The sequence below is a fragment of the Leishmania braziliensis genome, chromosome 13 (assembly GCF_000002845.2).
Source record: "Leishmania braziliensis MHOM/BR/75/M2904 complete genome, chromosome 13".
In the NCBI taxonomy this organism is placed as follows: domain Eukaryota; phylum Euglenozoa; class Kinetoplastea; order Trypanosomatida; family Trypanosomatidae; genus Leishmania; species Leishmania braziliensis.
Window position 1 is genome coordinate 500,202 of NC_009305.2, and position 21,816 is coordinate 522,017.

The 21,816-nt window shown below is 60.0% G+C and overlaps 5 protein-coding genes and 1 pseudogene across 6 annotated transcripts; all 6 read right to left on the reverse strand.

Moving 5' to 3' along the window:
• Positions 1-299: 299 nt before the first annotated feature.
• Positions 300-3,500, reverse strand: LBRM_13_1321 (annotated as a pseudogene). The gene is given in 5 exon segments: positions 300-1,509; positions 1,511-2,298; positions 2,300-2,803; positions 2,807-2,902; positions 2,904-3,500. Coding segments are annotated over 5 exon segments (3,195 nt in total).
• A 2,781-nt stretch (positions 3,501-6,281) lies between these two features.
• LBRM_13_1330 (amastin) lies at positions 6,282-6,866 on the reverse strand (the record flags this gene model as incomplete). The annotated part of the gene is made up of 1 exon (XM_001563223.1): positions 6,282-6,866. The coding sequence occupies one exon, from the start codon at positions 6,864-6,866 to the stop codon at positions 6,282-6,284; it is 585 nt and encodes a 194-aa protein (XP_001563273.1).
• Positions 6,867-10,149: 3,283 nt separating this feature from the next.
• On the reverse strand, positions 10,150-11,226 carry LBRM_13_1340 (conserved hypothetical protein; the record flags this gene model as incomplete). The annotated part of the gene is made up of 1 exon (XM_001563224.1): positions 10,150-11,226. One exon carries the CDS (start codon positions 11,224-11,226, stop codon positions 10,150-10,152), a length of 1,077 nt encoding a protein of 358 aa, XP_001563274.1.
• Positions 11,227-13,159: 1,933 nt separating this feature from the next.
• LBRM_13_1350 (conserved hypothetical protein) lies at positions 13,160-15,454 on the reverse strand (the record flags this gene model as incomplete). The annotated part of the gene is made up of 1 exon (XM_001563225.1): positions 13,160-15,454. One exon carries the CDS (start codon positions 15,452-15,454, stop codon positions 13,160-13,162), a length of 2,295 nt encoding a protein of 764 aa, XP_001563275.1.
• A 929-nt stretch (positions 15,455-16,383) lies between these two features.
• Positions 16,384-18,660, reverse strand: LBRM_13_1360 (conserved hypothetical protein; the record flags this gene model as incomplete). The annotated part of the gene is made up of 1 exon (XM_001563226.1): positions 16,384-18,660. The coding sequence occupies one exon, from the start codon at positions 18,658-18,660 to the stop codon at positions 16,384-16,386; it is 2,277 nt and encodes a 758-aa protein (XP_001563276.1).
• Positions 18,661-19,572: 912 nt separating this feature from the next.
• Positions 19,573-21,615, reverse strand: LBRM_13_1370 (conserved hypothetical protein; the record flags this gene model as incomplete). Its single annotated transcript, XM_001563227.2, has 1 exon — positions 19,573-21,615. The coding sequence occupies one exon, from the start codon at positions 21,613-21,615 to the stop codon at positions 19,573-19,575; it is 2,043 nt and encodes a 680-aa protein (XP_001563277.1).
• Between the last annotated feature and the right edge of the window lie 201 nt (positions 21,616-21,816).

Here is a 21,816-nt window from a genome sequence, read left to right on the forward strand (position 1 = left end):
ACAGACTCGACCGATGCCAGCAGCACCAGGGAGAGCGCGATACCGAAGAAGAAAAGAGACAGCTGGTAGGCTGTAGCCGGCGCGAAATACGCACAGCACAGCTCTGCGCGTGTGCAGACAGCAGGGTGTAGAGTAGGCCACTGTGTAAGAAACGAAATCGCTCAAGGGTGAGTGAATGCGTGAGTAGAGAGGGGGAGGACCGAAAGACGCAAAAGGGGAAAGAGTAGTTGCGCTATTCTTGGGCGAACTCGTCACTGCGTCGGCCCTGCGACACATTTGAAAAGGAAAACATGTAACCCTTAATGCTGGTGAAAAACGATTCCAACCAGTGACCAGGAGTGAAAGGGAGGGGGAGGGGCGGGGGAGAAGGAAGGTAAAGGCTCGAGGCTGGATCGAGCAGCTCGCATGTAGCCCTTGTACAACATCTCGCAGTACCCAACGAGGATGCGGTAACACTGCAGCTCTCTGCCCCAGCGGCGCAGGTAGACGTTGATCGGCACGGGGAAAATGACGTTGCCGCGGAACACGGCCATTTTAACGAGCATAAAGAAGTCAAACGCCAAGGCAAGTGCCTCCTCTGCAATGGAGTACTACATCTCAGTAGGACTGGCGCTTGTCCACCCTATGCCAGTTCCGTTGGGGGAGGTTTGGCTATTGGCGTACTGCAGGGCCGTGGATTGCTGCTTCCATCTCGCCAGGATTTCACGATAGGTCTGGAAAAGGCCTTTATGAGACTGTCGGTCGTAGTAGGCGGTAAATATGGATGGGTATCCGTTGGCGGCACGCGGCTGCCCCCTAGTGGGTTGTACCGCTGCTGCAGCGCGGCTTGACGCTGAGAGTCAATTTGGCCGACCTGTTCGCCAAAGGTAACGTAGCTCCACAGCACCTGCGTATGTGGACGATTCCGATGCGCAAAGCAAGGCGACCGCCCTTGGCTCCACCTCTGCCGTGATCGGAGCCATCCTGCGTAGGTACGGTAGAGGTATCATAGCGACTGCGCATCTCATTTGCAGCTGCTCGCCAGCCGCGTCACGGTAGTACAGGGTCGACCAGCGGCCACGAAATTGCCTTCGCCTGCCCTGTTTGAGCTGATAGTGCGCCTTAGACATAGAGATGGTGGTGTTACTGGGGTGTTCGGCCTCCCTGTGACACGTCCCCTCGCGATGGTGCACGCACAGACCAAACATATTCGTGAATCGACATGGCTGCAGCACCTCCGAAAAAGACCACTGCTGGTCATTATTGACGGGCCAATGGGGATGTGAGGCGTAGAGTCGGTAGTACCGGCCAAACTCCGCGGTGAGGGCCGGCGACGGCCACAGGAGGGCAAGCAACCTGGTGGTTTCAGTCAGAGGTACTCGCGGGTGAAACACCGTGACACTCGAAATAACAATGATGCGTGGCTGTCGCCGTGAGGATATCGATGGCTCGCTTCTCTCGCCACCATCCTTGCAGGTACGCAGATATGAGACAGTGAACTTCTGCATCCTTTCCCACTGCATTTTCTTCCTCGCTCAGAGTGGGGCCGGCGAAGCTGTTACGCTCCTTCACGTCAGGCAATCTTGCCTTGTCGAGCCTGAGCGGTGACGGCACTGGTGACTCAGTGCTTGAGGTGCGCGGTATCACCTCCTCCCTTTGCCGAAAAACTTGTGGAGAACCAGTCCTCCTCACTGTACACCAATGCGCCATCCTCGCCTGAAACTCAAGGCATGGATCCCCATACATGTTTATCATGTCCTTTTCTCATTTTCAGCGGCACCGGCAGGTCCATACGGCAAAGCTGACGTGTTCTGTGCCTCACACCAATCTCGATTACGCAGGTGATGCAGTACGAACTGCGCCTGGGCGTAAGGCAGAGCGCAGTAGTCGCCATTTGTGCGCGGCGCATTCCAGCCCCACACAAACTCGGGGCTCAACTTCAAGCGCAACAACATTAGCACTGGGACGAAGAGGGACGGAATAAACATGCGGCTCGACCTCCTGGCCAGCGAGATGCCGTTCAAGATCTCCTGTAGCTGATTGTGGTTGACGGCCAAAGCAGCCAAAGTGTACCTTAAGGAAGTGGGTCAGGTAGTGCAGGTCACTTGGCGGCGACGATGGCTCTGTGGTCTGAGCTGCGCCCTCGACGACACGCATCACTACCTCACTAAGGTTCTCGGTAGCGTCGATGCTGGATGGTGGTGGGCCATCGAGGTACAGATCCTTGCCTTGAACGGTTGCTGTGGTAAAGTGTGCGGGCACGTTGCATTGTTTGTCGTCACTGCCACCTTGGACGCCACCCTTCGCATCATGTTTCCGGTGACGCGGTGAAGTGGAGTGGCTACGACGGGAGCTGTTGAACGTGCACCTCTACTTTCTGCCGTTCTGCCGCTGACATCTGCAGCTGTGCCACGAACCCGCTGTGGCACTCGCTCAGATCTGCTGCCTCTGTCTCGCCGGAGAGCATCTGCATTTTCATGCACACCCTAAAACACCTGTCATCCACTGAAGCTATGGCGGTACGGTGAGGCTGCAGAAGATCCACGGTGTAGAGTTGTGCTAGACAGTCTCGTACAGTGCTGAGAGACTCCAACGTCCTCGCCAACAACCGGGATTGCTTAATTGTTTTCACGCATACCATCTGCTCTGCTGTGGTCACCGCCACAACTTTGGCTGTGGCGGTTGTAGCATGGCAGAGGACGACGACGCCCTCTGTACACAGGCCACATAACGCCCCCTACTGTGGCCCACGAGGAAAAAATAGAGTAAGCTCGCCCTCTAGGAACGGTGGTGGCTTGGAAATTTTAATCGGGAAAAACCCCACTCACCGAATGCCTTGGGCCCAATACTGGAAGAGCGTGCAAGAGCACAACGAGAGTGAAAAGCCCAGGAGAAAACGCCGCGGCCAGACACCGCGCGCATCAAGACCATTTGGTACCGCAAAAGCACTGCGACACGCTGCGGTTCCACTGAATGAGTCGCTTACCGGTGGCACCAGTTGCTGGCAAGAAGAAAAGCAGCGGCAGCGGCGTTTCGCCCCCGCATCCGTTGTCGCGATGCTGCCAGCCGACCTGGTACACCGCCGGCGTACGCAAGTTGGGAGAGGGTGAAGTGGTGTTCTGCAACACACTAAATAATAAGCAATGATGAGTCCAGCGATGGCGAGGCAGAGGTGGGTCGGTAGATGGGGGAAGCTCGACGACACTCACACCACCAGAGACCTCCTGCTCAAAGTAACAGTACGAACTACGAACGAATAGAGCGAACCAGAGGAAGGAGTGCCCCACCCGAACAAACGCACAGAGCAGCTGCCTCGTGTGTGTGTGTGTGTATCGGCCAACGGCTCCGCCACTTCGAAGCCGCTTTCTGCTAAACCCACTGGAGGTTACAGCGGTGGTTATGCTAAAGAGGCGCCAGGAAAAAGAAAGAAAGAAAAAGAGGTCACATGCACAAGCTGATGATGGTGCGGCTATCGACGAGGGAGAAGCGTACAGCACAGTCATCTCACGTGCGGTGGTGGCTCACGCCTGTGCTAAGGCCCTACGCACGGCTGTGAACCGTCTTCAAGATCCACAGAAACCGGTGAACACGGGTGCCTCGAAGGCCCCCTTCATTCACAAAAACACCGCCCACCGGCAGAGAAGAGAGTACGAGCGGCAAACCACAAACGGTGCACAGCACACATGTTTCCCCCTCCCCTGCCACTGCCCTTTCCCCTGCAGAAATGTGCGCAGGAAAGCTCATTCACAATATACAACTCACCAGGCACCCCTCTGCGTTACACACTCCTCATTTCCGTCCATTTCTTCTTGAACAGTTGTATCTCAGCACCAAAGCACCTCTTTCACTATTGCATGTGGTTAACCATAAGCCGACTTCACGCGCAGAGCTCAAAACCCGTGGCTCTCTTTACCATTCCCTCCATCCTCTCATTAGCGACACCCACACAACAAGAAGAAGGCAACTAACCCCCCATACGCGCGTCGTCGGTCGAGCAGAGCACACGAGGCGGGGGGCACGTGCAGCCACAGGGTGCCGTGAGGCCGGCGGAGTAGTCGAGGGGACAGCTAGCGGCACGGTGCACGTGCGTACACCCCCGGGTGTGGCGCGGCTACCCCCGGCTGCCGAAGCTGGAGGAGAGGCGGGCAACGCGCAGCGCGGTGCTGGAAAGAGGGGCTGCGCTGCGGAGTGCAGACGTCACGCGTTCCGTCGAAGGTGCCGGCCATGGGTGCGGTGACCGGACAGCAATGCGCGGGAAAGCGGGCGTGCAGCAAGGAGCAGAGAGGAGGCGAGATTGTACGGCCTCAGAGGGCAGGCGCGGAGAAGAGGGAGAGAGGGGTGGGAGACGGCACATAAGGGCGTGCGACGCATTGCATACATGGGCGTGTGGCGGCATAGGTGGTGAAGTGAGGGGGAGGCTGACGTGCAAGTGCGCCATCGCGCCACACGAGCACGCGCGGGGCATGTGGTGGGGAAAGGAGAGGCGCTCATAACGGGTGAGAGGGCTGCAGAGACGGGCGGAGCGCCGCGAACTCCGCCACCCCTCACGCGGTCCATTTTGCCGCCGTCCTCCCACACCTGCCTCCCCGTTGCGACGCCGCGTCCCCTTAACGCCCGCCCCTTCCGCTTCCGCGAGGAGGAGGATGGTGCGGAGGCGCCGGCAGCGAGGGCGGACACGGGAGGCAACAGGAGGGGCGCGAGGGGTGTGGCACGAGAGGGAGAGCAAACTCCGTCATGTCCACCGCTGGACCAAAGGGGAGGGGGGAGGGAAGACAAGCCTAAGCAAAACACAGAGAGAGCACAAGCAATACAGAGCACGCACCCGGCTGCATGGAGAGGAGGAGGGAGGGGGGCGCCAACAGGGGGAGGGAGAGCGGCGAGGAGCGGCACCGCACGCCATGCCCGCTCTCCGTCACTCCCCCACAGCCGCCGCACACACGCCCTCACCCACACACAGGCAAACGATGGGGGTGGGCAGTAGCGAAAAAGAGCGCAGAGAGAGGGGAAGAGGAGAAGCCAAAGCACGAAGGCAAATAGAGCAACAAAGACAAGGGGTCACCCTCCTGCGGCTGCGCGTGAGTGTGTGGTGCTGAGGGGGCAGGTGCCTGCACCCACCTCCGGGCCACCACTCGCCACTGTCCCCGGGAGCCGATGACAAGCAAGCACGGTGCACGCACGAGGTCGCGGCAGAGAGGGGAGGGCTGGATGGCGAGGGGCAAGCACAAGGAGAGGCGGCGCTGCCACACAGCACTCATACAGCACAGCCCTACCACGGGCAGGAGCACGGGGGTCGGCGCTCCCCCACCCCTGCCTTCCCCGGGGGTGAGGGGGGTGGCAGTGGCGGTCGCGACGCTGAGCGAGTGGAGAAGCGAAAGAAGCGGTGACGGAGACGGCACGCGCAGCAAGACGCCGTACCGCACACAGCAAGGAGCCGGGGGAGGAGGCAGCGGAGCACCTCCCCGCAGCACCGCGCTCAACGGCGATCTGCCCGGCACACAGACAGACGCGGGTGTGCCACATGCCCCTCCCCATGTAGGAAGCACCCACACTCACGCACCACAGCGCAAGCGGCGGCCGCTGTCGTGCGGGCAGCAGAGGGTGCATTGGTGCATACCAGGCGAGCTGCGGGAGGAAGGGGAGCAGCCCTAGGTCAGGGTACTGGGAGGCCATGCGTGGGCGCCGTGCATCCTTCTCCCGCGCTCCAAGCTGCGGCATGACACCGCATCGTGCGGTGGCTCCTTACACTGGGGTCCGGGGCACTCGGGAGGCTACAGAGGCAATGAAATCAGTGAAGCAAAATACACAGGGAGGCAGACGCCGCGCGGCAACATAGCGGGGAAATAAGGCGGGCGACCCACGCAGAGATGAGGTGAGGGCTACAGGGGCGCACACTCCACGTCCGCCAGCAGCGGATCGAGAGGAGGCGTGCGTCAGCCAGGACACAGGCGAGAAGCAGCACAAGGAGGCGCAGTCGAGGTGTGCAACGGCCACCACGCGTGGCCGACGCGAGAGCGCTGGTCGTGCCTCCGCACAGCCCTCATCGCACTTCCGCCATGCGCGTGCTGCCCACCGCACGCACAGTCCGCTGCGCAGACACAGCAGGCACACGAGAAGCACGCCGAGGGCAGTGCGGCAAAACAAAAGGGGGAGAGACGCGGGGGCTGAGGCGAGCACCTGCTGCGCTGACCCACTCCTCCTCCCCCGTCCGCACATCAGCTCCGCCGGCCCCACCACAGGGACGCACTTGTGCAGATGCCGCGCTGCCCTCAAACCTGTCTCTCCTTCTCTTTATGTTCATCCTGTCACTTCTGACTCTTGTTCTCCGTCTCTTTTCCATTCTCACCTGAGCCGCTGTCCTGGCACAGGAACAGCAAGACGGGGATGTTGAGGATATCCAGCAGCCAGGCGAGTACGAGGAGAACGAAACCAGCGCCATAAATATGTGTCCTCTTCAGCGGCAGGCAATTCAAACCCTCATTACGGTTGTACGTCACCGCCATGCACGCCCAGACGATGCACACGGTGACAGCGCCGAAGCAGTTCAGCGCCAGGCAGACCCAGCGGAGGTAACGGCAGCAGAAGAGCATAATGACGCCCAGGACGACCGCCGCAAGGTACACGAAGATCGACATCACAGCGAACGCCTGGGCGACGCGGAAACGGTCGCGACGTGGCGGGCACGACTCCCACAGATCATCCGATAAAAATTGGTAAGAGAAGCTGTCGCAATTCGTTTTGAGGCCCCACAAAGTGTAGCACCTATCGGGGAGGACTTGACTATCACGTGATCGAATGCGAAACATGTCGATTGGCGTGGCCACCAGCACAAACATGAACGCGACAAACTGCACGACCACGTAGATAAGAATGAGAACACTCCACTTCATCTTCGCAGGCGCTCCACAGTAGACTGGGGAAGGCGAGGCAGTGGTGGGCAGCAGAGTGCGCGACGCGGGGGTCGAGAGCGCGCAGCTGAGCGGAGGAGGAGGAAGCGGGGGAATGCGGGTGAGTGTGCAAGAGCGGTGGCCCTCACCAAGAAACAGCTCGAGTGTTGCTGGTTGTGTTACTGCGTGTGTGCGTGTTGGGAGGGGCAGGAGTGGAGGAGAGAGGGAAAGAGGTGACGGAAAGAGGAACGGGGCGAGGAGCAGATGGGGGTGCTAGACCTGCACGGCGGGTGCGAAGGAGGGGCGGCGGCGCTGCCACCGGCCAATACCGCCTCATAGCTTCCGAGAACAATGGACACATCGGCAGCCGCGGGAGAGGACACGCCGGCACACACAAGCAGAGGCACACAGAGACACCACTGCGGCCCTCATACGCAGTCTTGGGACAATCACGGGTATTCTGCCAGTCGCTATAGGCGTGCCCACATCGCGTGCATCGGGGGGGGGGGGGGGGGGGGGGGGGAGGGCCGCAGCAGCCCTCGGCGTGCGGCACAGCGACCTCCTACTACTCACAAAGCCCCAGGTGGCCGCCACAACGGCGACGGTGCGCTGTGCCTAGCGAGGGAAGCACCTGCCGAGTCCAGCGCTCCGGGGCCTCTCAGCGAATCAGCCCCGACAGGCCATCAACAGTAGCGTCAGCTCGCGCGGCGGCTGGTCCAGCTGCCGACGAGTGTCCACGGAGCGCCGAGCACACGCATGGGTTGCACGACACGACACGTTCATGCGGTGGATAAGCGGGGCGCCATCTCCTGGTCCCGCGAAGGATTCCGCGTGTCGGCGAGTAGCCCGCACCGTGGGCAGAGGCGGCGATCCTGCGACCACTGGCATCGGCAGTGAGACGAGCCGTGCGGGAGTGTTCGCGCTTCACCTGGCCGCTTGGCTGCTTTGCGCGTCCCAGCAGCTCCCCTCTTGCTGTGGCACCCCTGACTACCCGATCCTCGGCGGGTGCTTGCTCTTCTGGCACCGTGGCGCCGTCGACTGCTCCGGCCCGCGGTCAAGCGCCAGGGTCACGAGGCCCATCGTCTGCTCGTCGCGGGAGCGTGCGCTGCCGACGGTGAGCGCGCGAGAACACCGCGCCCGAGGAAGGTGTGTGCGGGGGAGGGAGAGGGGGGAGGGCCGAGGACAGTGCTCACGACTGCCTCACTGACGCCACGCCCTCGTAGCGTCCCGTCACGCCCGTCAAACACGGCGCCGGAGACCATCACGAGCACGAGCCCGGGGTGCACCGGCCCATTGTGCGGATCTCGACACGGCGGGCGCTCCGCGAGGACACGGCCACGTCGCCCGCAGCCCCAGAGTGCCAGGCGCGACAGCTGCGCTTCGGCCACCCAAAAGCTGGTTTGAGCCTGTGATTGGCGAGCTGCGCTGGCAGCCGCACGTCATTGCTGAGTATAACGGCGAAGGGCGGAGGTTGGCGCCGTGGTGAGTTGCCCCGCGCCTTGCCGTGCGCCCATCCGCCCTGCCTTTGATGCGACCCGCAGAAGGCGCTCGTACCGGCTGGGCCTCCCGTCCCGCAACGGCTTGGCTGCATTCCGCTGCCTCGAGGCGGAGGACACACCCTCGACGAGCACTCGTCAATCCTATTCGGGGGGTGCCAGTCCTCCATCGCGCACCACCAAAGGCGGCAAAATCCGTGCTCGCTCACACGTGCCACAACCCCTTGCAAGTCAGCATGCGCGTCTTCCCCTGGCAGCGGACGAAGGCAGCCCTTTATGAGTCCGCTGAGAGTGTGGCCTCAGGGCAGGTGCTGTGAGCGGGGGTCTCTGAAGCAATAGATGCACTCCCCGGCACCTGCACCCTCTCCCTCAGCAGCGCGGGGACTGCATCGTCTGCGGTCCGAATAGTCACCTGCATAGGACGTCCGCCTTCCCCACCTTTCAGAGCACGTGTGGGGCGTGGTCGGTAGCCAGTGCAATCATTGCTGGGCTCGACCAGCGCGAGGCTTCGCCACACAGGAGTGGAGCCAGTGCACGGCCGCTCTTCCAGGATCGGCCCATCAGAGCTCAGCGGAAGCAGGGGCCCCTCTGCACAGTGAAGACCACGGCCGCACGCAGAATACTCCTGTCTGGCACGGCCCCCCTCCCCCAGCGGGAGAGAGGGGGGCTGGAGCGGTGTGGAATTGATGGAATGTGGTATGGTAAATGTGTATGCGCGCTTTCTTGTATGTTCCCGCAGGGACTGCCGCACTCGCTGGCTGGCGGTGGGAGAGAGAGAAGGATGGCAGCGGGGGTAGGGAAGAGAGCGAGTCAGCCGCCAGCATTTACTGCCCATGGCACAATGTTCACCATGATACGTGTATGCATGGCGTTGAGTTTGGTGGACGTGGCGCAGTGGTGCCCACGGTCACCCAGGCACGCATGCGACCCATGACATGGCGAAGATGGCGAGATAAGTGAAGTGGTTGCACTAACAGGCGAGAGAGGAAGAAGTGGGGAATAGGAAGACAGGCAGAAGGAGAAGCACAAACGAGAAACATCGCGGTCCTTGAAAGCATTGCTGTGCTCAGATGAAGAGAAAGCGTAGCTGGTCGGCCAGGCGCAGCTGCCCCTGATGGGTACCAAGGGAGGGCGAGGAGCGTGTACGGGTAAAGCACAGAGGCGCAAAAAGAAATAAAGACTGGGGACACGTACATACATACGGGAGAGGGGGGGGGAATGGGAGGGGAGACAACGGCGGTGCATTACCCATCTACCGGGTGGCCACCAACAGGCAACGCCCCTGGCAGCATGTTTCTGTCTGTTGTGGGACAGGCTGCACCTTAGGGTCAGTATGGGAAGAGCAGTCGCAGGTGCCCACACACCAACACACCCATGACATGAGCTCAGGTGGACGTGTAATAACGTGGAGGCAGTTGTGGCGGTGGGGGGGGGGGGGGGGGTAGTGGACTGAGGATGGAGATCAAAGAAGAGAAAAGGAAAAAGAGGGGAAGAGCGAGAGGCACTCAAGCTGGCGAAGAGGGAGCACTGCTGCGTCACGCACACACAGACGCCTCAGAGACATGCAAGCAGAGCTTCACTTAGCACGTCCCTCCCATCGTCCATGTCCGCCGTGTGGGCGCTGCTGCGTGACTCCTCACGGGTCTCTTTTGGGTATTTAACCTGCAGCGGGCTCGCTGCTCACTGCTGTCGGCTACCTGATCAAGGATGCTCCTACCCGCCTTTTCCTCCTTCCCCCTCCTCATCGCCTTCAATTCTGCTTCTATGCGTGTTGCTTTGCACTCCGCGGTTTATTCAAAGACAACAGGTTCCTCGTGCTTCAATTGACGGCGCTCCTCGCACCCCATCGTGTCACCGAGAGGTTGACCAGAGGACTTGGGTGGCAAATTCTTTCTAATAATGTTGTTCTGCCAACTCGAGTCGAGGGTCGCATTGTATGTCTGCGGTGCATCCTTGGCGTGCTTAGAAGGAGCATCAGCAGCGTGGGGGCCTGGCACATCCTGGTACAGCAGGCGCCGCGCGTTTTGAAACTCCTTCGCGATAGCGGTCTTCATCCAGCTTACCATGAAGGTCGGCGCCCAACCATTGGGACTCATGCACGACACGTACGTGCAGTACGTCTTGCTACCAACCTCTTGAAAGCGCCAGCCAAACATGACGGCGCCACGCACGCAGTCGTCCTTATCAGAGGTAATACCAGTCTTACCGCGGTAGTCAATGCTCGTGCCGTAGATGTAGCAGGCCCGCTGCTCCAGAACATAACGCTTCTCCACCAGGAGAATGAAATCGCGGGCGGACACAGGAGGTGGGGCGCTGTACCGGTTATACTCCACGTGCCAGTCACGAACGCCCATACAACAGAGTTCCTCGAGGTGGTCGTTGTCGTTGCCCACGTACTGCGCCGGCAGCCGGGGGTTGCGGGCGATGACGTCGTACCGGCAAAGGTTATGCGAGTAGCGGCTTCGCTCCTCGAGGTTTTGGGCGTGCATGAAGGTCAGCACTTTTGCTGGCGACACGTTGTCGAGCGTGAAGGTGGCGCGAGCAAAGTTGTAGGTGCCAACATGGGGGCGAGTAAAAAGACGCATGTCGCCGTGGCGATCGGTGAAGTCAACTGGCTTGAACGCCTTGCGAGCCTTTGCGTCGGCGATGGTGCTATTCAGAAGCGGGAGGTCATCGCTCAGAAGATCCTGAACGGCCACGTACGTATCGTTAAGCACGTGCTCTGTGGCGTCCGTATCCTCACTGTCTTCGATCACCTGTAGCGGGAAGGCGCACGGGTAGGGTGGCTGCTCAGAGCCAGCGGCGAGGCCAGTTTTGGACGCTGCCTTGTACGCGGCATCACCGATGGACGAAACAAATTTGAACATGGCGGCAGACGGCAGCGGAGAGAGAGAGGGAGACGGGGGGAGGGTCTAAAGCAATAAACGTTGCAGAGGGAGGAGAGGAGGGAGAGAGAGAGAGACAACGGCTTGAAGAACTAATTCGATTGAGCGAGCTAAAAAGTGTCCGCAGAGGTGCCTCAAAGAAACATGCAAGCCAAGAAGAGAGACGGACAGTCAAAAGAGACAGGCAAATACTAAGAAAGAGAGCGCACGACAAGAACAGCTACCGCCACCGCCGTCAGATGCACACACACACACACACACACACACACGCACAGAGAGAGAGTGTGTGGGTAGGCGATGAAGCGGAAGGGAAGAGAAAAAAAAGATACAAACAGAAGAGGAAAATGCGTTCTGCACAAGAAAATGGGGAAACGGCGCAGAGAGCGGGAGAGTGCGTGTGGCTCTGTGCGTGTTTTCGGAGAGAGGAGGGTAGGAGGAGCGCAGCTGTGCTCCGGTGTACGATGCAGCCGCTTTGTGTGTTTATCTCTGACAGCTTTATCGTTTTCTTTTCGTGGTGCCGCTTTTAACCCCTTACCAGCCTTCCTCGCGTCCTTCTCGGCGGATAGATGGAGTGGATATCCCTGAGCCTGTGCGTGCGTGCGTGCGTGTCTCTGGCAGACGTGGCGTTCGCAAGAAGAAAAGGGAAAACACAAGAGCAAATGAATTTGATGAGGCACAAGCGTGTCAAAGAAGTGGAGAGTGAGAGGCGCACGAAATATTCAGAAGTAGAGGAACACACACAAAAAAAAAAAACGAAACCACTAGAAAGCACGACGGACAAAGAAGACGGCAGCACTGCCTTTATAGCCTCAGTAGATCAAGTCGACAGAAGTGGTGGGGAAGAGAGAGGGAGGAAGGTGGGGGGGCCTTCTATTAACTTTCCTTCGTTCGCATGTACTTCTTCGCTCTTCGTGCTGCTGGCCTGTGTAGCGGTGCCCCCTCAACAACCCTTCTCGGCTTGTTTTGCTGCTTTGATGTGCGAGTGTAATTGCCGCGCAGATGATGAGAAACGAACAAAAGTCAAGCTGCTGCCGTTCTCCTCTACCTTTCGCCTTCCTCCTGTTTTCTCTTTCGCTGCACCCTCCGTGTATTGCCGCAGAGGCACACAGCACTAGTGCAGAAATGGTGGGAGGGGGGGGGGGGGGGCAGCAACGGCAGCAGTGTGCGGACGTGTGGGTGAGTGGGATCGGGTGTCGGGAAGGGGAAAGAGCTGTGGTGGCACTAAGAGGAAGGAAAGAGAGTGGAGAGAGAGACAAACGGAAGAAGAAAAGGAACCCAAAAGGGAAAGAAGAGTTTAATGTGTAGACGTATGTAGACGTGCACGTTATTCCACTGTGTGCGTGTGCGTGTGCGTGGGGGACAGAGTGAGGAGGATACGCAGAAGGCAAGAGGGAAATACAAGATTGGCACAGTGACACCGATTCCCTCGCGTCGCGCGCAGTAGCACAGCCAGGAAAAGCGCAAAAGAGAAGACCGCGTATTGAAGACATGCGTGCCTGTGGACTTGTGTGTGTGGGTAGGTAGGTGGGTGCCAACTTCCACACTACCTTCGCCACATCAACGCTGCGTCACTCACGCCCCTGAACTCACGCAAACATCAGCGGGTTCAACAGTCAAGTAGTTCGTGTTAGCCGCTTTCAGGCCTTACTTCCCTGACGGTACAGGGAGGCACAAGCAGACGAGCACCACGCACGCGCGTGTAACCTGAGCGCCTTTAAAAGTTCTCCGTCCCTGCAGTCCTTGAGACCCTTTGCGTCATCACACAACACGAAAGGGGGTAAAGAGACGATGTCAGATCATTTACTTCGCAGATATGGACAACTTTCGCCACCCCCTCCCCTTCTTCACATCACAACACGCATTGTTGTCCTCTCTCTCCCTCGTTGATACGGAGACCCTTCACTGTCGGCCCTGCTTAGTCGAGCGTGTGCTTCCATGCCAGCCGTAGTACATGACGGAGAGAGCGCATCCACTTCCCCATGATGTCCTCCGCCATTTCGTTGCGCAGCACCACGGCAATGATGCGGCGACGCTGTGACTCGACCTCTTCGGCGTCCACGCCAGCCTCCACGTCGAGCGTGGCTTTGCCAGAGCCGTTATTGCCATCGCTTTGGATGCGCTTCAGTCGCCGATTGTAGCCGGAGAAGTCTAGGTACGAAAGAAAGAGTCCGTTAGCTGGCACCATCGGGATGCCCCGCCGCACGCCCTTGCGCAGCAGAACGTCGCGAATGTGATTGAGAGGAAGCCCGGCAGCGGCAATGCAGACCACCGCGCCAATCATCTTGCGGATCTGGTTCAGCATGAAGCTCTGCCCGTCCAACTCGATGCGCACAACCTCAATGCCACCAGCGTAGACGTCGCGGATGTGCTGGCGCATGCGCTCCTGCAGCGCCGTGTCGACGCTCTTCGGAACATGCAGCTTCCCCTGCTCTGACGCGAACGTGATGGTATTTTGCAGTTCCGTCGTCTCGCCTTCGGTCATCCACTCCGCATACGTCGCGGTCACCCGTTCGTCGGGGGAGTAGAAGTGGTTGAGAGACCAACAATCAATGCTGTCCTGCAGAAGTGCCTCCTCTGGCGACACAATGAAAGGGTCACTCACGCTAACACCTCGGATGAAGCGATAGCACGAGGCGTCGTAGCTGCGACCGCCAGGCGTGAAGTTGTGGTAGCAGTGCGTCCCCTCGTACTCGTGGAAGAGGCGGCGAATGTGCTGGAGCTGCTCCGCGGCAAGGCGGTAACGGGCAATGTGGCGCATCGCGTCAGTCGGAATGGTGCGGAAGAGAATCATCGACTCAAACAGTCCATCGTGAAAGTGAGTCACGTAGTTGTCTTCGTACGGGCGGCGCTTCGAAACTCTCTCCAGTGCGGCCTGCACCTCCACGTCGCTGTCCTGACTCTCCGTGTCGCTGTCGCATTCTCTCGCCGCGCCATCATTCCGCGCGATTGGGTTCGTCGGGTCGGCAGCGGTCTCAGAAGACGAGCCTAGGAGCTCAGCGTGCCGCGGCGCCATGGTTTCAGGCACGGAGGCGCCACCCTCACCTTCCAACGTTGGCGTCGAGTCTGGCGGCGCGGTTCCCGCTTCTGCCGTCTCCACAGTGCGTGCAGCCGTCTTGGCCGTCTTGCGCTTCGGAAAGTGCCCCTTGTTCTTGCGTCCGCTGTTCTTGTGCTTGCGTCGCTGCGCCTCTTCCTCCTCCTCCGTCGCCAGGGCGGCGCGCGGAGCGCTGGGCTTGCCATGCTTGCCTGGCACAAAACCCACCTCCTTCAATGTTGGCTGGGAGGGCGCTAGGGAGGTAGGAAAGTACGTCTTGGAGTACTCCTCCTCTGTCATGAGCGAGAAGGTGGGCAGGTAGTACTCGTAGCGGCGACCGCCACAGTTCAAGTAGGCGTTAAAGCTGCGAGTCACCGGCACAACGCCGTAGACATGAAGGTCGCGGGGAAGAGCCTTGTTCAGGAGCCGCTTGGCCTCCTCGCAACTGAAGATGGCGTCATTCGCATCTTCTTCGCTGTCGCCGTCTACGTTATGCGTCTCGCCGGCGGCCGTGCCTTTGGTATGCTCCTGCATGGCTGCCAGACGCCTCTTGGCGTAGGCGGGGTCGTACGGCAGCATGACGGCCACAGAAACGACGTTGCGAAGCGCGTGTACGCCCTTGTCGGTGCGGCTGGCCCGCTCAAAGTTGAGCAGCTGCTGAACCTTGAAGTTGGCAAAGTTCACTTCGCTGATCATGTCCGTCTCGAAGAGCGCTTTCATCAGGGCCTCCTCGACTGTTGGGTACTCGGGCAGGTGGTTCCACTGCAACCCGCAGTAGCACTCCCCGACGTAGCCGAAGATGATACCCACCTTCTGCTTCCTGCGTATTCGCTTGAGTCCTTCAGGGACGCGGTAGTATTTGTACGGTGTGCAGCCTGGAATAATCGGCTCGAGCGGCGGCGCCTTCGGTGCTGGTTGCTCAGACATCTTCGCCTCTTCTGCGGGTGCAGGCATCACACCATCTGCGCAGGGGCTTGACATGGTCGCGCCTCTGCAGGAGTGTGAAGGGTAGCCGGAAGTAGGACGGCGACGAAGGGCCGCAGAGCGAATGACAACCGCCGCTGTGCGCGCGCGCGCCTTTGTGGCCGTCTGTGTCAGCGGTGATGCGGCGGCGTCTTCTGCCAATGTCGACTGTACATAGGCAAAAGGGCGCAGAGGTGTGTGCGAGTGTGTGCACATGTGCGCAGCGACACGCGCCAGTTGAGCGGAGAGGAAGAGGGGGGAGAGGAAGAACGGGAGGAAATGGCGTCCATGCAGTCGAAGTCACCACTACAGTTCATCCTGCAGTCTCCTGTTGGACAAGCAAAGCACCTCCGTTGCACAAAAGGCGCAGTGAGGGCACATACGAGGGAGGGGAGGCAGGCCTCATGATCAGTGATACGACTGCTGATATGAAGAACGACCGCGCGGTTGAGTAAGAAAGAGAGAGAGAGCAAAGATGAGAGGTGGCGACGAGGGGATACGGACTCATACCAAGGGCACGCCGTCTCGCTCGTCTCCCCTCTCCTCGCACGCACAGCCACGAAGCACCTCCCTCGCTCAATTGCTACTCTTCCCTCCCCTCCCCCCCCCCTCACTCCCTGGTGTGAGAGGGGGGAGGGAAGGGAGCCAGCCCATCCTTCGCTTCTGCTGAGTGGTCCAGTTGGGTCTCGCTCTTATTACGCGCATGTGTCTCCGCCATCTGCAGCGTGAAACACGGATTGGAGTTGGAGACGAACCCACACAAGCACACACGCGCGGCTTCGCAGTGAGTGAGTGTGTCTGCCGCCCTGTGAAAAGGCGGAGCGCAGAGGAGGCACAGACGCAGACAAGCTCGCACGTGGTAGGGAGGCGAGTCCGCACACACGCACATGAGCGAGCGAGCGAGGCGACGAGGAAGGGTATCCCTTTGAACTTATTCGCGTCATATTTAATGGAATCCACATTAGCAAAACAAACAGACGCCGAACGAGAAAAACGCTGCGGCTGAGAGAGGGGGGGAGGGGAAAGACGAGAGGGGGATGACATCACCATCTTCCATTTCCGAGCAACTCTCTCGCACGCACATGCGCGCGCAACATCGCAAGGATGTGCAAATACCAACCGCAAGGTCGCCATCCCCCTGCACGTCACGCGTTTGCCTTCTTCATTGCTTTCTTAGATACTGCCAGCGCGGTGTCAGACACATGCAACCTCTTGCTCTTGGCGGCGACGCACTTGACCTTCTTTGCCGAAAGCACCTTCTTCGTGTTGCTGCCGGAGTTGCGCGCCACAGTCACATCGACTAGCTCCTTAGTCTGCCGAAGCACTTTGGGTATACCACTCTTCGCTTTTCGCCTCTTCGAGGCGACGACAGCTCCGCCAGCAAGAGACACGCCCTCTCTGAAGCGCATCATGCCATCTGGGCCAATATCAAACATGTCTGCGACCTCCTCGCCGTCCTCTCGACCAAAGCTGGTCTTGCTGTCGTTAGCGTGTAACTCTCCGCTTGAGTTAAGCTCTGCTTCGGCAGCCCCTAGCACGTCCGCATGCGCCTCCTCCTCTTCCTCCCTGGTAGCGTCTTCCTCTTCGGCGGCGTCAATGCCGAAGAGCTGCGCAGGAATGTGCTCTATCTCCCCGCGCACCCCTTGCAGCCTCTGGCGCCCTGACTCGGTGAGTGGCACCACCAAGACACCGTTGCGCGCACTCGACTGCACAACCCACCGACCACGCCGAGGCTCCTTCGACATGGTAATGATGAGGACATTGCCGTTGTCGCTAAAGTGAAGCGCGTTGACAATAGCTCGAACAGGCAGCTCTGCGACTGGGACAAGTTGCGGCTCCGCCGCCCACTTCCCCGACGAGAGCGCTGGGTCACTGTTTCGGTTGTCATCTGTGCGCTTTCCTGGCGCTGTTGCACCTGCGCCAACACCGACCACGTGCCACACACGTACTACGCCGTCGTAACTGGCGGTCGCTACTATATCAGCATACGGCACGGCGGCCACGGCGGTGATAGGATTTGGAGTACGCCGAGTCGCCTCGCCAGAGGCGGAAGACGATGCCGTCGCGTGTCCACGTGCCAATCGCTCCCTACCGTCCTCCTCCGCCAGCTCCGCCGCTGCCTTTTCGAGCCCCGTGCCGTCGCCGATGAAGCCACAACCATGCGCAGCTGGAACCACGACAAGAGGCTTGCGACGGTTTACGTCGAAGACCACCACGGTGCCGTCCCTCGCGCCCGCCACGATGATGCTCTCGTTAAGCATCGCCACAGCATCCATTACGACGTTGGGAGGAGGCGCTGGCGACGAGACGGCGGCGTCTGCGGTGGCGCTCTTCTCAGGCAGCCGGGGAGGTGCGTAGCTGTACGCTTGCTGGGTGGCCGCCTCCATCTTCCAGAAGCGCATCGTGCCATCTTCGCCGACCGTCACCGCCGTCTCCTTGCGCAGACAATCCAGGAAGTGAATGGGACCCTCATGACCGAAGAGCTTGTCGACGGCGATCATCTGCGGCACGACCCACACCCGCAGCGTGCCGTCCTCGCAGCAAGAGTAGAGGACGGCCGTGTCCATGCGGAACCGCAGACCGGTGATGGGCTTACGATGCATAAAGAGAAGTCCCTTGTGCGCCTTCGTGAATGTCTCCCACACGCTGATGCACCCGTCCATGGCGCCAGCTGCCACGTACGACGGGCACGACATGTCCACCGTCGTCTTTTCAAAGACATCGCGCGCTGTGGGGCGGTTCGCCGTCGTGTCGCTGATGGCGATCGAGACGATGCCGGATGGCAGCGCCGGCTCTAGAAGCACCTTGCGCCGCCGCTGCAACTCTGCCTTATCAGAGACTGCCATGCCGACCCCGCTGGTCGCGAGGGATACGTCTGTGAGGTATACCTTTCCTGACTTGTCGCCATACACGATGCGGTCCATACCGAGGGCCGCCACACACGTAATGGAGTTGCAATTGTGAGCGATTCGCATCGAGTCCAGGTCGCGCATCTCCCTTCGGTGGCCGAGGTAATGCCGCACGGAGGTGGACACGTCGCGCTGCTGGACGCCAGCCGCCAGCCGCGCCTCCTCCATCAACTGCGCCCGGCGCTCATGAAAGACGTCCCCGTCGAGGTCGTCCTCAAATGCGACTTCCTGTAGGCGTGTGTTGATATGATCGCCGAGGCTTCGGATCGTGTCCGCCCGGCTGCCAGCACCGCTGCTCGCCTCTGTCTCATCGATGCTGCGCAGGACGGTGCGACTCTTCCTCTTCTTAAAGTCGTCCACGTCTCTTGAGGATGTTGATGCCGTCGCCGCCGCCTTGTTGCGGGACGTGTGCAGCTGCGTGTCCGGCCGCGTTAGTTTCTCGCGGGCCTGATGTTCCCTGCGCACGGTAGCGCTGATGGCTGCCCGCTTGGCCGCCTTCTGCTTTGACAGCATATAACGTGGGTGTTTTCAATGTAGAGTGAGGATGGAGAAGCGTCAGAGTCACACGTACGACTACTCAGAGAGATGAGCTACGGAGGCCGGACGTGTACACGCAGACGCGCTCTGCTGCCGAGTTCGATCGCGTTCCTTCCGTCGGCCGCGTGTGCGGGCTGAAGAGCAGTGGGGAGGTACGGAAAGGGAGTAAGGGGTGCTATGGCTGCCGCTGGTTGGCCGTGACGCTACGCGTGGTCGTCCTCTGAAGGAAGAGAGAGTGACGACACAGCCTAAGCCGAGGGTGGCTTACCTCTCGTTGAGGAACGTTTGCACTCAGTTAGCGCGGGAGAAGAAAGGAGGAGGAGGAGGAGAAAAGGGAAAGGGTGGGGCTATGGACGGCGTGTCAGCGTGAACGTCATGCACGACACGCAAAGTGGTGGACAGAGAGAGACATCTCTGCACGTGCCGAAGCCGGTGTTCCCACAGGTTGCCACAGTGCACAACACGACGAGCATACGCGCCTCAAACGACTTGCCTTGTCAGCGCGTCCATTCCGCCGCAGAACACGAGTTCATCTCCACTCGGCCCCGGCCTGCCACAGGGGCCCATCGCGTAATGCACTGCAGCGCAAGAGACGCGGTACAGCAATGTGCCGACTCAATCGGCGAAGCGCGCCCCCTGCCTCAGACTCTACACACCCTGCTTCAGTGGTCTTCACCGGGTGTGCCCCTCAGCGTGGCATCCTCCCACGGAGAGTGGAAGTCACTGATCTCTGAAACGCCACGCACTGCGATGGCCAATGATGATCGGGGGTCTCATCAACGCGTAGAAGTGCAAAAAAAGAAGCAGTACAAGGGGCACAGACATGCACCCGCCCACGCACACCGAAGCCTTCCAACGCACAAGCGCGCGTCTCGTCGGTGTATGACCTCACCGACGACCACCGATTAGCTGACGGACAACGAAGCGGCCGCGCCGCTGCACCGCCATAAATAAGAGGTGTGCCACCCAATACCACGCCATCGCCTCCGGTGTGGCAGCCGCAAAGACCACCATGAGCTCTGTTACCCCAAGAGCACGAACAGCATCTACCCAGAAAGAGTAAGAGACGCCGCAGTGAGAGGCGGCAGCCGCGCGGCCTCGGTCCTCGTGACAAACCTCTTCAGCATCGCATCCAGCAATACCGCCATCGCTCGGCACACCGAATGGGTTCTTCGGTGAAAAGAAGTGGCTCGCCAGCGTCGCCAGGGTGGCTGGAGTCGGCTGAATCAGTGCAAAGGCGATGGCATTGTTGTGGCGCACAAACAGCATGCAAGGAGCCGCAGTGGAAGCGGGGGCCGCTCGCAGTTGCTCCTGGTAGCGTGAGAGAAGCTGCCGGAACTCCTTGCCATCTTCCACGGTAGTGAGGTCGAGCCACGGTGACGGCTGACTCTCAAAGAGCAGCCGAATGCTCGCTGAGGGGCAGTCAAGCGTGCGCTTGGTTGCTGTTGCCGCCCACGTCGTTGCTTTGGCATATTTGCCTTGAGCAGCGTTGAGGAAGGCTGCGTCGCTGTCTTGGATCACCACACCGTACCATAGGGGCACTCCGCCAGTGCGGCCAGACACATCATACGAGGAGCAGGTAGAAAAAGACACGCGGGACAAGGACAAGAGTTCCGTCAAGGGGGCCGGTGTGCGGTGGTAGAGCTCCTCTTCCAAGCGGTAGAAGAAGTTGTCCCCCACTGCTGGCGCGTAAAGAAGCTGTGTGAAGCGCCGGGTGCTGCGAGAAAGCGCCGTGAAGTCGTCCTGTGAGGCAGACACGTGCAGCAGCAGTACATCCAGCTCCGCGTGTGCCTCCCACACCTTCGGCCACACTGTCAGGCCTTGCTGCTGACGGAGCTCCCGCGCGTAGTGAGTTAAGTTGACGGCGTAACACCAGAGGTAGCCGGTGCTGTTGAAGCGTGGCAGGCACACCGGCACCCATGCCTCACCCGACTGCCGTGAGACCAGCGAGCGCGCGTAGCGGTAGAGAAGAAGAGTGTCGTCGACATGCAGACCGCCGCAAAGTGCAGTGTCGGGACCCAGCGCAAGGGGTGCGGACACGTCGACGTTGGAGTCCACAGTGTACGTCTCAGGGGGTCCGACGGCCGCCACAAGATAGTTTTTAAAGTACAGGAAGCTGAACAACTGGTGCGCTGGCGGCCCGACTGCGGCGTCGGCGCAGCTACGGTAACAGCGTAGCAGCGCTTCTTCCACCACTCGACGCTTCTCTACGCTGAGGGCTAGCGTGGCCACCGCACCAACAGCGTAAGTCAGCTCGGTCTGGTAGGACTCGATGAGCTCCCGAAGCGCCGCGCGGTCGGCCGACGTGTACGTAGCCATGACGTCCAGTCCGGGCGACCTTGTCAGCAGGTCATTGATAGTAGGAAGCACGAGGAGAATGCAGTGGTGGACGTGCCGCAGCTGCGCCTGGCAGTAGCTGGCCACTGGTGGTGGTTTGCAGTCTCCCTGAGCTCTTGACATCTCTACGGTGCCTGCTGACGGTGACGAGTCCACGCTGCGCACTGCCATAACGTACATCAGCTCACCCTGAATGTAGAAGAAGAACGTCAGGGCCTGGACTTGCCCGCTTACATCACCTTGATGACTAATCTGACCTGGCGTCGGTCGTGACTGATAGTAGACGACCTGGCGCACCTCATCTTTAACGGACACGGAGAAGGCGGCGCCATCTGACCTGGGCGCAGGCTGGGACAGCCTCCCGCGTTGCTCACTGCCGCCCTCCTCGCCTTCCTGGATGTGCAGCAGCACCTGAAGGAGGGCACACAATGGACTGAGCTGCTCTTCGCCGCCATGCTGAGAAAAGACGGGCTTGCCGGCACGCGTGAACACCAGCACGTGCCGCTCATGCTGCCATAGTATGGCCATCGGATCGTTCCTTGTGCCACTGCCGCTTTCAGTGGTCACGAGGGCGGTGGTGCAGTTCACTGCCATGACCGGTGAGGAAGCCTCCCAGTATGGAACTTAATGGACGAAGCTGGTGTGCAAGAACGAGCATGAGAGGGGAGGGGTAGAGAGAGGACGCGAAGAATGAAAGTAGCGATGGCGCCTTGAGAGCCTTGGGGAGAAGCGAAAGGAGTGGGGAAGGCTCCTCACGCATCAGTAGAGTAGCCACACAGCAGGCAATCCACAGAC